General features: G+C 45.4%; 1 protein-coding gene across 2 annotated transcripts in view; it reads right to left on the reverse strand.

Annotated features, from left to right (window-relative positions):
• The window catches only part of LOC140426304 (zinc finger FYVE domain-containing protein 9-like), a 240,937-nt gene that overhangs the window by 68,548 nt on the left and 157,769 nt on the right, over positions 1-14,620 (reverse strand). For both annotated transcript variants that reach the window (XM_072510889.1, XM_072510887.1), the window contains exon 3: positions 7,805-7,904. In XM_072510889.1, coding sequence (XP_072366990.1) covers positions 7,805-7,904 — 100 coding nt within the window. The remainder of the gene's footprint in view (positions 1-7,804; positions 7,905-14,620) is intronic.

The raw sequence follows: 14,620 nt of genomic DNA on the forward strand, positions 1-14,620 counted from the left end.
ATGAGCTGAGTGCTCGCATGAAATGTGACTCTCCTGGGAACTTCTCATTAGACCTTTCCAACCCATCAAACAGGTGTCAAGAGTACAAAAAAGTTCCCTAACCAAACCCCACACTTACTACCCAACCGATTGAGATGCTGAAGAACCAGCAGACAGGCGGCAAGACCAGCAAGAGTAAGGAGAGGAAAACTCCTAGCCCAGATGAGGGGGACCTCTGTGGCGAACCAAGTCTGGACATGGCGGACCCATCAAGAGCACCGAAGCCGACCCAGTCATCAATGGATAGCTGATGGGAGTTTATCTCCACAGTTTCAAAAGCACAGAGAGGCGGAATAAACGGACTTCACGGCGACAATGAAGTCGGCAATAGAGGCCACGCTGGTCCCCATAAAGGGAGCAGTGGACAGTATGGAGGACCAAGAGGTAATAGTATGGGATCTGAAAAAAGCAGACACCAACCAGGACGAGCGGATCGCCTCGCTCAAAGCCGAAGTCGCAAGGTTGGTGACGACCCAGAAGGGGCTATAGGGGAAGGTAGACAATGATGCAAACCGATCCCGTTGACAGAACCTTTAAATTGTCGGGCTACTGGAGGTAGGAACCCAACAGAATTCATTTTGAGAATGCTCAAAAAACTGGTCGGGGAGGAGGGCTTCACCAAGGCCCCAGAGGTGGACCGGGCCCACAGATCTCTCCGACAAAAGCTAATTTGGGGGAACCACCACGGGCAATAGCGCAATTCCACAAATTCCAGGACAAGGAACAGATTCTGAAGTGGGCGCGAGCATGCTGTTTAGCACTGGGCTAAATCGCTGGCTTTGAAAGCAGACCGAGGTGGCCAGCAGCACGGTTCGATTCCCGTAACAGCCTCCCCGAACAGGCGCCGGAATGTGGCGACTAGGGGCTTTTCACAGTAACTTCATTTGTAGCCTACTTGTGACAATAAGCGATTTTCATTCATTTCATGTAAATGGGAAGGGCACACCATCTGCACTTATCAGGACATTGGAGCCAACCTGGTCAAGCACCGGGCAGAGTTTAACGGGGAAAAAACCGCACTGATCCAAAGCAAGGTATGATTCGGCATTTTGTACCCGGCAAGAATATGCGTCACGCATAATGACAGAGAATACATTTCAACACACTGGAGAAAGCAAACGAGTTTGTACGGAAGAACAGACGAGGGAAGAAATACGGACCTACATGAATATTGAGATAATTGGGGATGTGTGTGTGTGTAAGGGGGGGTGGGGTATGGGGGGCCATGACCAGATGGGAAAGATAAAAAAAGGGAGGGAGCTGCGGTGTATCTGCTGAGAGGGTGGAACGCCTGGCCGTGCGGGGTAGAGAGCGAGAGGCAAGGGAAGGAGAACAGGCAGTTGGGAGCATGGGGAGGGACATGGGGGAATGCTGGTTACTTGTATTCCCTAGAGTTTGAAAGGTTGGCAAGGATTCTAATCAAGCTGCTTCTTATTGATAAAGGGACTTGATAAGCTAGATATCAAGAAATTCACAGCACCAATTGGTCCACCATGCCTGTGCAGCTCTTTGAAAGAGGAGCCATGCTTAGATCCAAATCACTAGTTTTTATGTCCATAACCCTGTAAGTTCCTGATCCTCAAGTATCTTCCAACTCCCTTTTAAAATTATCTATAGAATCAACTCCTACCACCTGCTCAGAAAGCATTCCAGATCTTGACAATTCAGTTTTAAAAAATCCTCTCTCTGGAGGGACATTAGCAACATTTAAGAGGCATCTGGATGGGTACATGAATAGGGAGGAAATAGAGGGATACAGACCAGATAAGGGCACACGTTTTTTTTTTTTAAATTTTTTAGTTAGGGCAGCATGATCGGCACAGGCTTGGAGAGCCAAAGGGCCTGTTCCTGTACTGTAATTTTCTCTGTTCTATTTGTAAGTCTCTTTCCAATGATTTTGATTCTATGACCTCTAGTTATTGACCCACTCACTAGATTACCCAATTTTTGAAAAATTAATTTCCGGGATGTGGCCATTGCTGGTTAGGCCAGCATTTATTGCCCACCCCTAGTTTTCTGGAAGTGGTGGTGAGTTGTCTTCTTGAATCGCTGCAATACCCGAGGTGCTGTTAGGAGGGAGTTCCAGGATTTTGACCCAGCAACAGTGAAGGAGTGGCAATATATTTCCAAGTCGGTGTGGTGAGGGACTTGGAGGGAAACTTCCAGGTGGTGGGGTTCCCAGGGATCTGCTGCGCTTGTCCTTCTGGATGATAGTGGGTTTGGAAGGTGCTGCTTAAGGAACCGTGGCAAGTTCCTGCAGTGCATCTTGTAGATGGCACACACGGCTGCCACTGTTCGTTGGTGGTGGTGGGATTGAATGTTTGTGGAAGGGTAACAATCAAGCAGGTTGCTGGAACTTCTTGGTGTTGAGCTTCTTGAGTATGGTTAGAGCTGCTTTCATTCAGGCAAGTGGTGAGTATTTTATTACACTCCTGACTTGTGCCTTGGTAGTGGACAGGCTTGGGGGGGGCGTCAAGAGCTGAGCTCCTCGCCGTAGGATTCCTAGTCTTTTACCTGCCCTGATAGCTACGGTATTAATATTGCTAGTCCAGTTCAATTTCTGATCAATGGTAACCCCTGGGACGTTGATTATGGGGTATTCAGCGGTAGTAATGCCGTTGAATGTCAAGGGGCAGTGGTTAGATCCCCTCTTGTAGGAGTTGGTCATTGCCTGGCACTTGTGGGGTGCAAATTTAACTTGCCACTTGTCAGCCCAAGCCTGGATATTGTCCAGGTCTTGCTGCATTTGGACATGGACTGCTTCATCATCTGAAAAGTCACAAATGGTGCTGAACATTGTGCAGTCATCTGCGAACATCTTCACTTCTGATCTTACAATGAAGTAGCTGAAGATGCTTGGACCTAGGACACTGCCCTGAGGAACTCCTGCAAGCTGCCCTGAAGCTTAAATGATTGACCTCCAACCACCACAACCATCTTCCTTTGTGCCAGGTATGACTCCAACCAGTGGAGAGTTTTCCTCCTGATCCCCATTGACTCCAGTTCTGCAAGGGCTCCTTGATGCCGTACTCGGTCATATGCTGCCTTGATGTCAAGGGCAGTCACTCTCACCTTACCTCTTTTGTCCATGTTTGAACCAAGGCTGTAATGAGGTCAGGAGCTGAGTGACCCTGGCGAAAACCAAACTGAGCGTTTGCGAGCTGATTATTGCTGAGTAAGTGCCTCTTGGTAGCACTGTTGATGGTTCCTTCTATCACTTTGCTGACCATTGAGAGTAGACGGATAGTGCAGTAATTGGCTGGGTTGGATTTGTCTCGTCTCTGGTGGACAGGACACACCTGGGCAATTTTCCACATTGCTGGATAGATGCCAGTGTTGTAGCTGTACTGGAACAGTTTGGCTAGGGATGCGCAAAATTCTGGAGCACAAGTCTTCAGTACTATTGTTGGAATATTGGCAGGGCCCATAGCCATTGCAAAACCAGTGCCTTCAGCCATTTCTTGATATCACATGGAGTGAATTGCATTGGCTGAAGACTGACATCTGTGATGCTGGGGACCTCCAGAGAAGACCAAGATGGATCATCACACGGCACTTCTGGGTGAAGATTATTGTGAATGCTTCAGGCTCTCCTTTTGCACAGATGCGCCGGGCTCTTCCATCATGGAGGATGGGGATATTTGTGGAGCCTCCTCATCCAGTGAGTTGTTTAACTGTCCACCGCCATTCATGGCTGGATGTGACAGGACTGCAGAGCTTAGAGCCGATGCATTCACTGTGGAATTGATTAGCTCGGTCTATTACTTGCTGCTTATGCTGTTTGGCAGTCAAGTCCTGCGTTGTAGCTTCACCAGGTTGACACCCTATTTTTAGGTATGCTTGGTGTTGCTCTTGGCTTGCTCGCCTCCACTCTTCATTGAACCAAGGTTGATCTCCTGACTCCAGCAAAACACATCAACTGGTAACCTTAATTAGGTCATCAGTTAATCTTCCCTGTTCCGATCCTAGCTTTTCCATAATATAAAAGTAGAAAAGCTGGAGATCTGAAATAAAAACAAAGTGCCGGAAAAACTCAGTAGGTCTGGCAGCATCTGTGGAGAGAGAAACAGGGTTTACATTTCGAGAGGCAGAAATGTGATAGGTTTATGCTGTTGAAAAAGGTGGAGAGTCGGGTGGAGCATAAAGGGACGGTCAGGGCAGGTTATTGGTCAGGGGAGATTAAATTACCAAAATATCAAGGAATATAGTGGGAATGATAGTAGTAAAAGGAACAAAGCATTGTTCCAGAGTAGATCTTAATAGCAGAATAAAGGCCTGAAAACAAAACATGAGAACGGAAGATACAAACTGGCACTGCACAAAAAAAATACAAATCGAGGACAGTGTTCATCACCTCACTCGAGATGGCGATGGCAAGGTTGGTGGCGACGCAAGGGACGCCAAGGGAGAAGGTCGAGGATCAAGAGGATCTGTCACACCGCCAAAACTGCCGCATTGTGGGCCTACCGGAGGGCGCCGAGGGCAGAAACCCGAGGGAGCACGTGGCACAGATGCTGGACAAACCTCTTGGAGGGGAAAGCTTCCCCAAGCCCCCAGAAGTAGACAGAGTCCACAGGTCACTCTGGTAAAAGCCCAAGGCCGGGGATCAGTCGCGGGCTATCATTGCGAAACTGCACCGATACCAAGACCAGGAAAAGATCCTGAACTGGGCAAGAGATACACGGTCCTGTAAATGGGAGGGAAACTTGATTAGTGTGTAACAGAACATTGGGGTAGACCTGGCCAAGGGCCAGGCAGAATTTAACGCAGCCAAGGCGGCCTATTACAAGACCATGTGTGGTTTGCGATGCTGTATCCTGCCAAACTCTGGGCGTCTTTCCAGGTAGGGAGTACTACTTCACCGCACCAGCAGAAGCAGATGAATTTGTGCACAAGCATGGGCAGGGAAGGCAATGCACCAGCAGTGAACCAGACCTCTAGTCTCATTGGTTTAAAAAAAAAATGAGACTATCTGTGCAGCACTGATCGGTCTTGCGTTCGATCTCACGATGAGTCTCAGAAAGGAGGGGGTGAGAGCAGTAGGATGTGGAAGGGGGCGAGGAGGGGAAGGGAGAAAAACGCAACGGTCAGGGGTAGGTATGGATTGATCACTAGAGGGTCAACTAACACTAAGAGGTATGAGCAAGGGAGGGCCGACACAACTCCCGACAGGGAGTGTGTGCCTGGCAGCCGGGGGGGGGGGCTACAACATATCACAAATGGCGACAACGGAAACAAGGGCACCAAAAACAGCCATTTTAGAGGGCCCTCAAAGGGAAACCCCGAATGCACAGGTGCATCCAGGTGACGTACACAATCATGGTGTCCATCTTGGTTGGCCCCTGGACAAAGGGAAATACCGGAGCGCAGGGGCACAGCTACATGGCGAGTATGGCGACCATGGCCATCTTGGATGACCCCCAAACAAAGGTAAACCCCGGAGTGCAGGGGAGAGTGACAGAAACCACCCCAGCCCCTTCAGAATAGTCACCTTAAACATCAGGGGACTTAACAGTCCGGTGAAAAGATCCAGAGTCTTCACCCATCTGAAAGGTCTGCGAGCCAACCTAGTCTTCCTCCAGGAGACTCACTTGAGGGAGAAGGACCGACTACTGGTAGAGCTAGGTGGGACAGACTTACTGTTCGTGCTACAGGATGAAAGTTATGGGGTAGTCTTTCTGCTCACTGAGGGCAGCATTTACAGCGACAAGGACAGTTACAGACCACGGGGAAATGGTCCGTCATGGTTTGTGGTGTCCTGGAAGGGGCACCAGTGGTCCTTGCAAACATGTACGCTCCCAACTGGGACGAGACGGAATTCATGAAGAAAACTATGGTGGAAATCCCTGACATAAGCACACACCGACTCATCATAGGTGGGAGGAATTGAATGTTTTCATGGAACGGATGGGGCAGTGGACTCATGATTGATGGGAGCAGTGGGCCCATGGAGGTCCACACACACAGGGTATATACTAGGATCACTTTTTGGAGTGGGGAAAGCAGTGCTTCCAGGGGTAGTAGGAGCAGAGTACTACAAGACAGTAATCTTCAACCACGCTCCACACTACACGAATGCGAGGTTAGAGACAGGCCGGGAACAACACCCCACATCGAGGCTGGACACTATGCTCCTGGCTGATAAGGCATTCTGCGAGCGGCTATCACAGGCGGTTACGTTATCAACAACTAGAATGGGGAGGTTTCACCCTCCACATTCTGGGAGGCACTAAAGGTCGTGGTAAGAGGGCAGACTGGTCAAGAAAGTGAAAGCCCATGGGATATAGGGCAATGTGGCAAACTGGATAAAAAGGTGGCGTAGTAATAGGAAACAAAGGTCAATGGCTGCCCTTGCAATAGGAAAGTTGTTTCAAGTGGTGTTCCACAGGGCTCGGTGTTGGGACCCTTATGTTTGAATTATATATTAACGATTTGGACATGAACGTGGGAGCATGATTTGGAAATTTGCAGATGACACAAAGATTGGTCAAGTGGCGGACAGTATAGAGGATAGCTATAATCTCCAGAATGATTTAGATGGATTGATGGAGTGGACAATAAAGTGGCAGATGGAATTTAACACAAAGGTGTGAGGTCATGCATTTAGGGAGGTCAAACAGTTGTAGGGAGTACACAATAAATGGGAATATACGAAGAGGGGTAGATGAAGTGAGAGACCTAGACATAAAGGTACATGGTTCCATAAAGGCAGCAGTTCAAGTAGACGTGGTTGTTAAGAAAGCATATGGAATGCTCTCCTTCACTGGCAGAAGTATAGAATATAAAAGTAAACATATAATGTGAGAATTGTATAAAACACTGGTGAGGCCACAAGTGGAATAGTGTGCGCAGTTTTGGTTGTCATATTGCAGGAAGGACATTATTACTCCCAGGAGAGAATGCAGAGGAGGTTTACAAGAATGTTGCCAGGGCTAGAAAAGTGTGGCTATAAGGAGAGATTGGATATGTTTGGTTCGCGGCATATGGATGTTGGTGGCTGGGCCAACACTTTCCTTTTTGAGATTTAGAGTACCCGATTAATTTTTTCCAATTAAGGGGCAATTAGGCATGGCCAATCCACCTACCCTGCACATCTTTGGCTTGTGGGGGCGAAACCCACACAAACAGGGAGAGAATGTGCAAACTCCACACAGACAGTGACCCAGAGCCGGGATCGAACCTGGGACCTCGGCGCCGTGAGGCAGCAGTTCTAACCACTGCGCCACCGTGCTGCCCTGCTCGGCCAACACTTATTGTCCATCCCTAATCAATTGCCCTTGAAGAGGTGATGTTGGGCTGCCTTCTTGAATTCCAGGTAGTGTAGGTCCAGGTACTAAGCAGTTAAGAACGGAGTTCCAGGATTTTGACCTTCACAAAGGATAGTCAAAATGTTCAATTGTCTCCTCCAAAAGGCTGGGGATGCTGAATCAAAACTTTCAAGACTGTGATTGATAGAATTTTCTTATGCAAGATTGTCAAGAGATAAAGAGAAAAGACAGATAAATGGAGATGGGATACTTATCAACCATGATCTAGCTGAATGGCTTGAAGAGAGAGGTGGCCTACACCTGTTCCTAAGTACTTAAAAATGTAAAAGTTACTTTGAATGTTGTGATACTCAAGAAACTACTTTTAAACAGAACATTATTTTGATAACTAATGTGCCCAAACATTTAATGTGCAAAATCAGGTTTATATAGAATATTTTAAGATTTCACCTTTTAAAAAACAACATTCCAGGCCAGAAAAAGAAAAAATAACTTACAACTTGTAAGAACAGTGTGGCAAGTTACACAAACCCGGGCCTCTTTCATGTCCATATAACTTAGCTTGCACTTCAGGCTGCAACATGCTGCACAGAAAACCTACAGAATAGAAAAGAGGCATAAAAAAAAAGCACAAAAATAGTCAACTGCATTAAACAGTAGTGGTTAAAACAAATTTTTTTTAAAAATTGAATTCTAGCAGTGTTCCAACTTTGACTGTGTACACAGCAAAAAGATTCATGCATTGAATTTGAATGATACATTGTTAAAACTGGAATTATAAAAAACAATGGGCATCAAATCCCAGAATAGCAGTGGATGCTTTTCCCTGAAGCAGTATCACATGTCACTGTACACTCTAGATTCAGTTAATCCCACTTGTTTCAAAGTAATAGAACATGCATATAGAATATTGCCCAGAATTTTAATTCCAATCTTTCTACAGTTTGAACAAAAACCACCACATGATCTGCCTGAAAAGACTGTTAACCATTAATAAAGTACAAGTGAAAACCAGATTGAACTTTGGTTCAAACAACTGCATTTAGTGTCATAGTTATTTTGAAACAAATAAAGCATATACTAAAAGATAGAAAAAATGATAAATATAAACCAACTTAAATTGTCCACAAATAAATCAACATTATACATAAGTGCTTGAAACATTCTGACTCACACCTTGGAATTAACCAACTGGTCAAACCAGAGGAATCTCTCTGTCTCTGACAATTATTCGTCTCATCTCAACCCAATTATCTGCTTTGCCTTGGTTTCATTTGAAAACCTAGCTTGTGGTTTCAAAGCTCAATTCAAAATCTCTGTACAGATTTTTGCTCGTTATCCAGAAACTACATCCTCTCAATACTACTATTAGGTTTACTTAGATGATAAAATTAGTTATTTGTCCAGCTGCCCAAAGAAGGCATGTGATATGGAAGTTCCCGCTGTGTGTGGTCCAAAAAGTATGTTTATTCCAGTGCCCAACCAGCAACTGAAAATTTCCCAAGAACATAAAATACTGAAGCACGATTATTAATTATGGATGGATTGCAGTTGATCAAGAAGACAGCTCACCACCACCTTTCTCAAGGATAATTAGGTGTGGATAATAAACGCTGGCTAGACCCCCCCATCCCATGAATGATTTTTTAAAAACACTTTTCAAGCATATACATGTCCGTTTCCATAATCATAATTGCAGTTCATGCATTTCCTGTTCCTAGATATTATTGGGAAAAGGTCTTAAAATCTGGGGGTGCAAGTACTTGGCTCAATTGCTGAATTATTTATATGGAAGAACTGAAGAATGCGATTTGCTTTCAAAATTCTCCTTTCAAGTGTTTGATGGGACAATGCAGAGGTTTTTTTCTGCATCCAACTAGCAGTGCTCCAGGCCTAGTAGGGTTTTGATAGACCAGTGTAAAAGGAGCGTCAGTGTCATCGTGGTTCAAAAGCGGCATTATTGCCAGTCAGAAGGTTTATAAACTTAATCTCCATTGTAGGGACAGAGGACATAATCTAGGATGACACTCCAGTGCAGTGCTGAGGTAACAGAGATGCCATATTTCAGATTATGCATTAATCCGAGGTCCCATGCACCCCCTTAAATGGATATAGATGTTCCTATGACACTATTCTAAGAAGAGCAGATGAGTTCTCCTGGTGCCTGGCCAATGCCTAAATGGATCATCTGGCTATTTATCCCATTGCTGCTATGGACCTTGCTGTGCACAATTTTAGATGCAGCATTTCCCACAGTACAACAGCTACTACAAATGAAAACATTATTAGCCACAAATTGATTGGGATAGCCCAAAGTCATGAAAGGCACAACAGAAATCCAATTTTATTGCGTCTCCTTCTGAAGGTTTGCATTCTTTGCTCTGATCTGGGGATCCTTGACAGTGATAATCCATAAACTGCAAATCATGGGGTAGTGACTTATATGCGGGGAGCAGAGTCTCATCTTATTTTCACCAAACACCAAATATCCACAGGCACTTCGACAGTGGGCCTGAGATCGGACTGAACCGAGATCAGAAGCAGATGTTCTGGCCAATTTTCTCAAGAGAATTATCAGAAGATCAGAGCAAACAATTTGAAGCATCAAATTCACTGAGGCTACATTTGGAACATGTACATTTTGAGGTTGATTATTCATTCTTCAAAAAGTACTTTGATATACATTTTTTGAATGTGGCAACATCAAAACAGAAATTTATTTGAAAAGGAATTTCCGGGATATCATGTTCCAAGTAAGAGTGACTTTGCTAAGAATGTCTTCAATGCTGCAATCAGTTTAACAGAAGTTGTGGGATAATTAGGGGAATCTCTCATCAGGGACAGTGACTCAGCAGTTGACCGAGTATGAGTTTAGTCAGAATGGATTTGTGAATGGTACACTATATCTGACAGGTTGTATGAACTTTGTTTCTATTGTCTCAAATTTAGATGATAAAGGGGGTTAATTAATTGAGGTATTCAAAATGATAGAGGGATTTGATAGTGTTACGATCCCAGTTGATGCTATAATTGGATGGGAAGATCCCAGAATGGAACCCTGGTTCAAAGACCATAATGTCTACGTTTTCTTTAATAAAACGTGGAGGGCTTTGTGGAGTTGCTTCAATGACCTTTCCTCTCTCGTTAGGTCAGTAGTGGGGATGTTCCCTGATGATTACAGTGTGTTCAGTGCCATTCGCAACTCTTGTATACTGAAGCAATCCATACCATATGCAGCAAGACCCACACAACCACAAGGCTTGAGCTGATAAGCAGCCAATAATATTCGCTCCACACAAATCCTAGGTAATGACCATTTCCAACAAGAGAAAAATCTAACCATTCTCCTTGGACATTTAACGGCACTACCATTGTTAAATTCCCCAACCAGAGGGCAGCATGGTGGCTCAGTGGGTAGCACTGCAGCCTCACAGCGCTGAGGTCTTAGGTTCGATTCCGACTCTGGGTCACTGTCCATGAGGAGTTTGCACATCCTTCCCGTGGTTGCGTGGGTTTCGCCCCCACAACCCAAAATTGTGCATGGTAGGTGGATTAGCCACGCTAAATTGCCCCATAATTGGAAAAATGAAGTGGGTACTCTAAATTTAAAAAAAATAAAAAAACAATTCCTCAACCATCAATATCCTAGCTGTTACCATTGACCCAAAAGGTTACTGGATCAGCCACATAAATACTGTGGCTACAAAAGCCAGTCAGAGGCTGGGATCTTTCCCATCCCACAGAATCCCTACACTGCAGGAGGCCATTCGGCCCATCGAGTCTGCAACACCCATTCAAATGGGAACTTTATACAAACCCACTTTCCCTATTCCTGTAACCCCATAACCCAAGCTGCACATCCCTGGACAATTTTAAAATGGTCAACCCATTGAACCTGCGCATTTGGTCTTCCAACTCCCCAAAGCCAGCCCACCATCCATAAAGCACAAGTCAGGAGTGTGAATTAGATACAGTTCTTGGGGCTAAAGGGATTAAAGGATTGGGGGGGGGGGGGGGGGGGAAGAGAGAGAGAGAGAGAGAGAGAGAGAGAGAGAGAGAGAGAGAGAGAGAGAGAGAGAGAGAGAGAGAGAGAGAGAGAGAGAGAGAGAGAGAGAGAGAGAGAGAGAAAGAGAGAGAATATCAGGGTATTGAATTTGGTGATCAACCATGATCATAATGAACGACAGAGCAGGCTTGAAGGGCCGGATGCAGTGTTGATGGGATTGAGCCGCCAAAGGCAGGGGTGTGGGCGAGTGACAAGAAGGAAATAACACAATCTTGAGGAAAGAAATTAGCTCTGACAATTTGGAATCTTTATGGGTAGAGCTAAGATACACTAAGTGGCAAGAAAACGTTATGGGCATTGTATTTAGACCCCCAAACCGTAGTGGTGTTGGGGAATCGCATTAAATAGGAAATTTGAGATGCAAATGACAAAGGGACATCTGTAATTATGGGTGACTTTACTCGGAATATAGATTGGGAAAATCAAATTAGTAACAATATCTTAGGATGGTTTTCTGGAGAAACGCATTGAGGAACCAACTAGAGAATAGGCCACCCCAGACTGGGCATTGTGTAAGGAGAAAAGAATAATTGGCAATCTGGTTGTGCAAGCCCCTTGGGAATGAGCAACCATATGATAAAATTCTTCATCAAGATGCAGAGTGACCTGGTGGACTTGGAAACTGAGATCCTGAATCTAAATAAATAAAAGTACGATGGTATGAAGTGCAAGTTGGCCATGATGAATTGGGAAACATTACTTAAAGGAATGATGGTGATAGGCCATAACTATTTTTTTTAAAAAGCAGGAAATAACACAACCTTGAGGAAAGAAATTGCTCTGACGATTTGGAATCTTTATGGGTAGAGCTAAGAAACACTAAGGGGCAATAAAACGCTACCGGGCATTGTATATAGACCCTCAAACTCTAGTGGTGTTGGGAATCGTATTAAATAGGAAATTCGAGTTACAAGCGACAAAGAGACATCTGCAATTCTGGGTGACTTTAATCTGAATATAGATTGGGAAAATCAAATTAGTAACAATATCTTAGGATGGTTTTCTGGATAAACACATTGAGGAACCAACTAGAGAATAGGCCATCCCAGACTGGGCATTGTGTAATGAGAAAGGAATAATTGGCAATCTAGTTGTGCGAGCCCCTTGGGAATGAGCAACCATATGATAGAATTCTTCATCAAGGTGCAGAGTGACGTAGTGGACTTTAAAACTGGGATCCTGAATCTAAATAAATTATTCAATAGCAGATCACTTGGAAAACAGTGGCAAGATGGGACAGAGCCAGATGAATTTATGAAAGAGAAATCATGCATGCTCGACAAATCTACTAGAATTCTTCGAGGATGTAACCAGTAGAGTTGACAAGGGGGAGCCAGTGGATGTGGTTTATTTGGACTTTCAGAAGGCTTTTAACAAAGTCCCACATAAGAGATTAGCATGTAAAATTAAAACACTAAGATTGGGAGTGGTGTATTGAAACGGAATGAAAACTGGTTGGCAGACAGGAAGCAAAAAGTGGGTGAAACCGCGTCTTTTTCCAAATAGCAATGGGGTACCGCAGACGTCAGTGATGGGGGCTCGAGCTATTCACAATATATATTAATGATTTAGATGAGGAAACCAAAAGTAATATCTCCACATTTGCAGATGACACGAAGTTGGGTGGAATGGTGAGAAGAGGAGGGTGCAGATATGCTTGTGTGATTTGGACAAGTTTACTGAGTGGCAAATGCATGGCAGATGCAGTATAATGTGGATAAATGGGAGGTCATCCACTTTGGTAGCAAAAACAGGAAGGCAGATTATTATTTGAACATGGCTATAGATTGAGGGGAGAATGCGCAATGAAACCTGGTGTCCTCATACACTAGTCATTGAAAGTAAATGTGCAGGTACAGCAGACGGTAAAGAAGACAAATGGTATGCTGGCCTTCATAACAAGAGGATCAGACTACAGGAGAAGGGATGTCTTGCTGCAATTATACAGGACCTTGCAAGACCACACCTGGAATATTCTGTGCAGTTTTGGTCTCCTTCCCCCGGGAAATGCCTTTAGATATATGCAGGTGAGGGCTTTTGTGAGGCAACAGGTGAGGGAATTCCCGTTGCTCCTGGCACAAGAAGTTCAAGATAGGGTGAACTCGGGTGTATGGGTCGGGGAGGGCAAGGTGTCAGAAATACACCAGGAGTTGAAAGAAGAGGGGGAAGCGCTGGTAGAAGAGTTGAAGAGTTGAAGGGTAAATGGGAGGAGGAGCTGGGGGAGGAGATCGAGGAAGGTATGTGGGCTGATGCCCTAGGTAGGGTTAATTCCTCCTCCTCGTGTGCCAGGCTCAGCCTGATACAATTTAAGGTGGTCCACAGAGCGCACTTGACGGGGGCAAGGTTGAGTAGGTTCTTTGGGGTAGAGGACAGATGTGGAAGGTGCTCAGGGAGCCTGGCGAACCATGTCCATATGTTTTGGTCATGCCCGGCACTGGAGGGGTTCTGGAGAGGAGTGGCGGGAGCAATATCTCAGGTGGTGAAAGTCCGGGTCAAGCCAAGCTGGGGGCTAGCAATATTTGGAATAGTGGACAAACCTGGAGTTCAGGAGGCGAAAGAGGCCGGCATTCTGGCCTTTGCGTCCCTAGTAGCCCGGCGAAGGATCTTGCTAATGTGGAAGGAGGCGAAGCCCCCCAGCCTGGAGGCCTGGATAAATGACATGGCTGGGTTCATAAAGTTGGAGAGGATTAAGTTCACCTTGAGAGGGTCTGCGCAGGGGTTCTACAGGCGGTGGCAACCGTTCCTACACTATCTCGTGGAGCGTTAGAGGAAGGTCGGTCAGCAGCAGCAGCAACCTTTGGGGGGTGGGGGGGGGGGGGGGGGGGTCCTGGGAGGGGGGCGGGAGGAAAGGGGGACTGCCTGGGAGGGTGGATGAGCAAGAGATAACATGAAGGGTTGGGGAAACTGGCACGTACGGGTGAGGGCCAGTGTACAAAGCTGTGTAAATATATCATTTTGCCATGGAATATATCTTGCTCTGCGCGATTTCTCGTTTTTTTTTGTTACCGGGGGGGGGGGGGGGGGGGGGGGTTATTGTTTGTAAGGGAGAAAAATTGTGTTAAAAAATTTTAATAAATATATATATTTTTTTAAAGTTTTGGTCTCCTTACCAGAGGAAGGATATTCTTCCTATGGAAGGAGTGCAGTGAGGGTTTACCAGAATAATTCCTGGGATGGCAGGACTGACGTATGAGAAGAGATTGAGTCGATTAGGATTATATCCATTGGAGTTTGGAAGAATGGGGAG

The sequence above is a fragment of the Scyliorhinus torazame genome, chromosome 7, assembly GCF_047496885.1.
Source record: "Scyliorhinus torazame isolate Kashiwa2021f chromosome 7, sScyTor2.1, whole genome shotgun sequence".
Taxonomy (NCBI): Eukaryota; Metazoa; Chordata; class Chondrichthyes; order Carcharhiniformes; family Scyliorhinidae; genus Scyliorhinus; species Scyliorhinus torazame.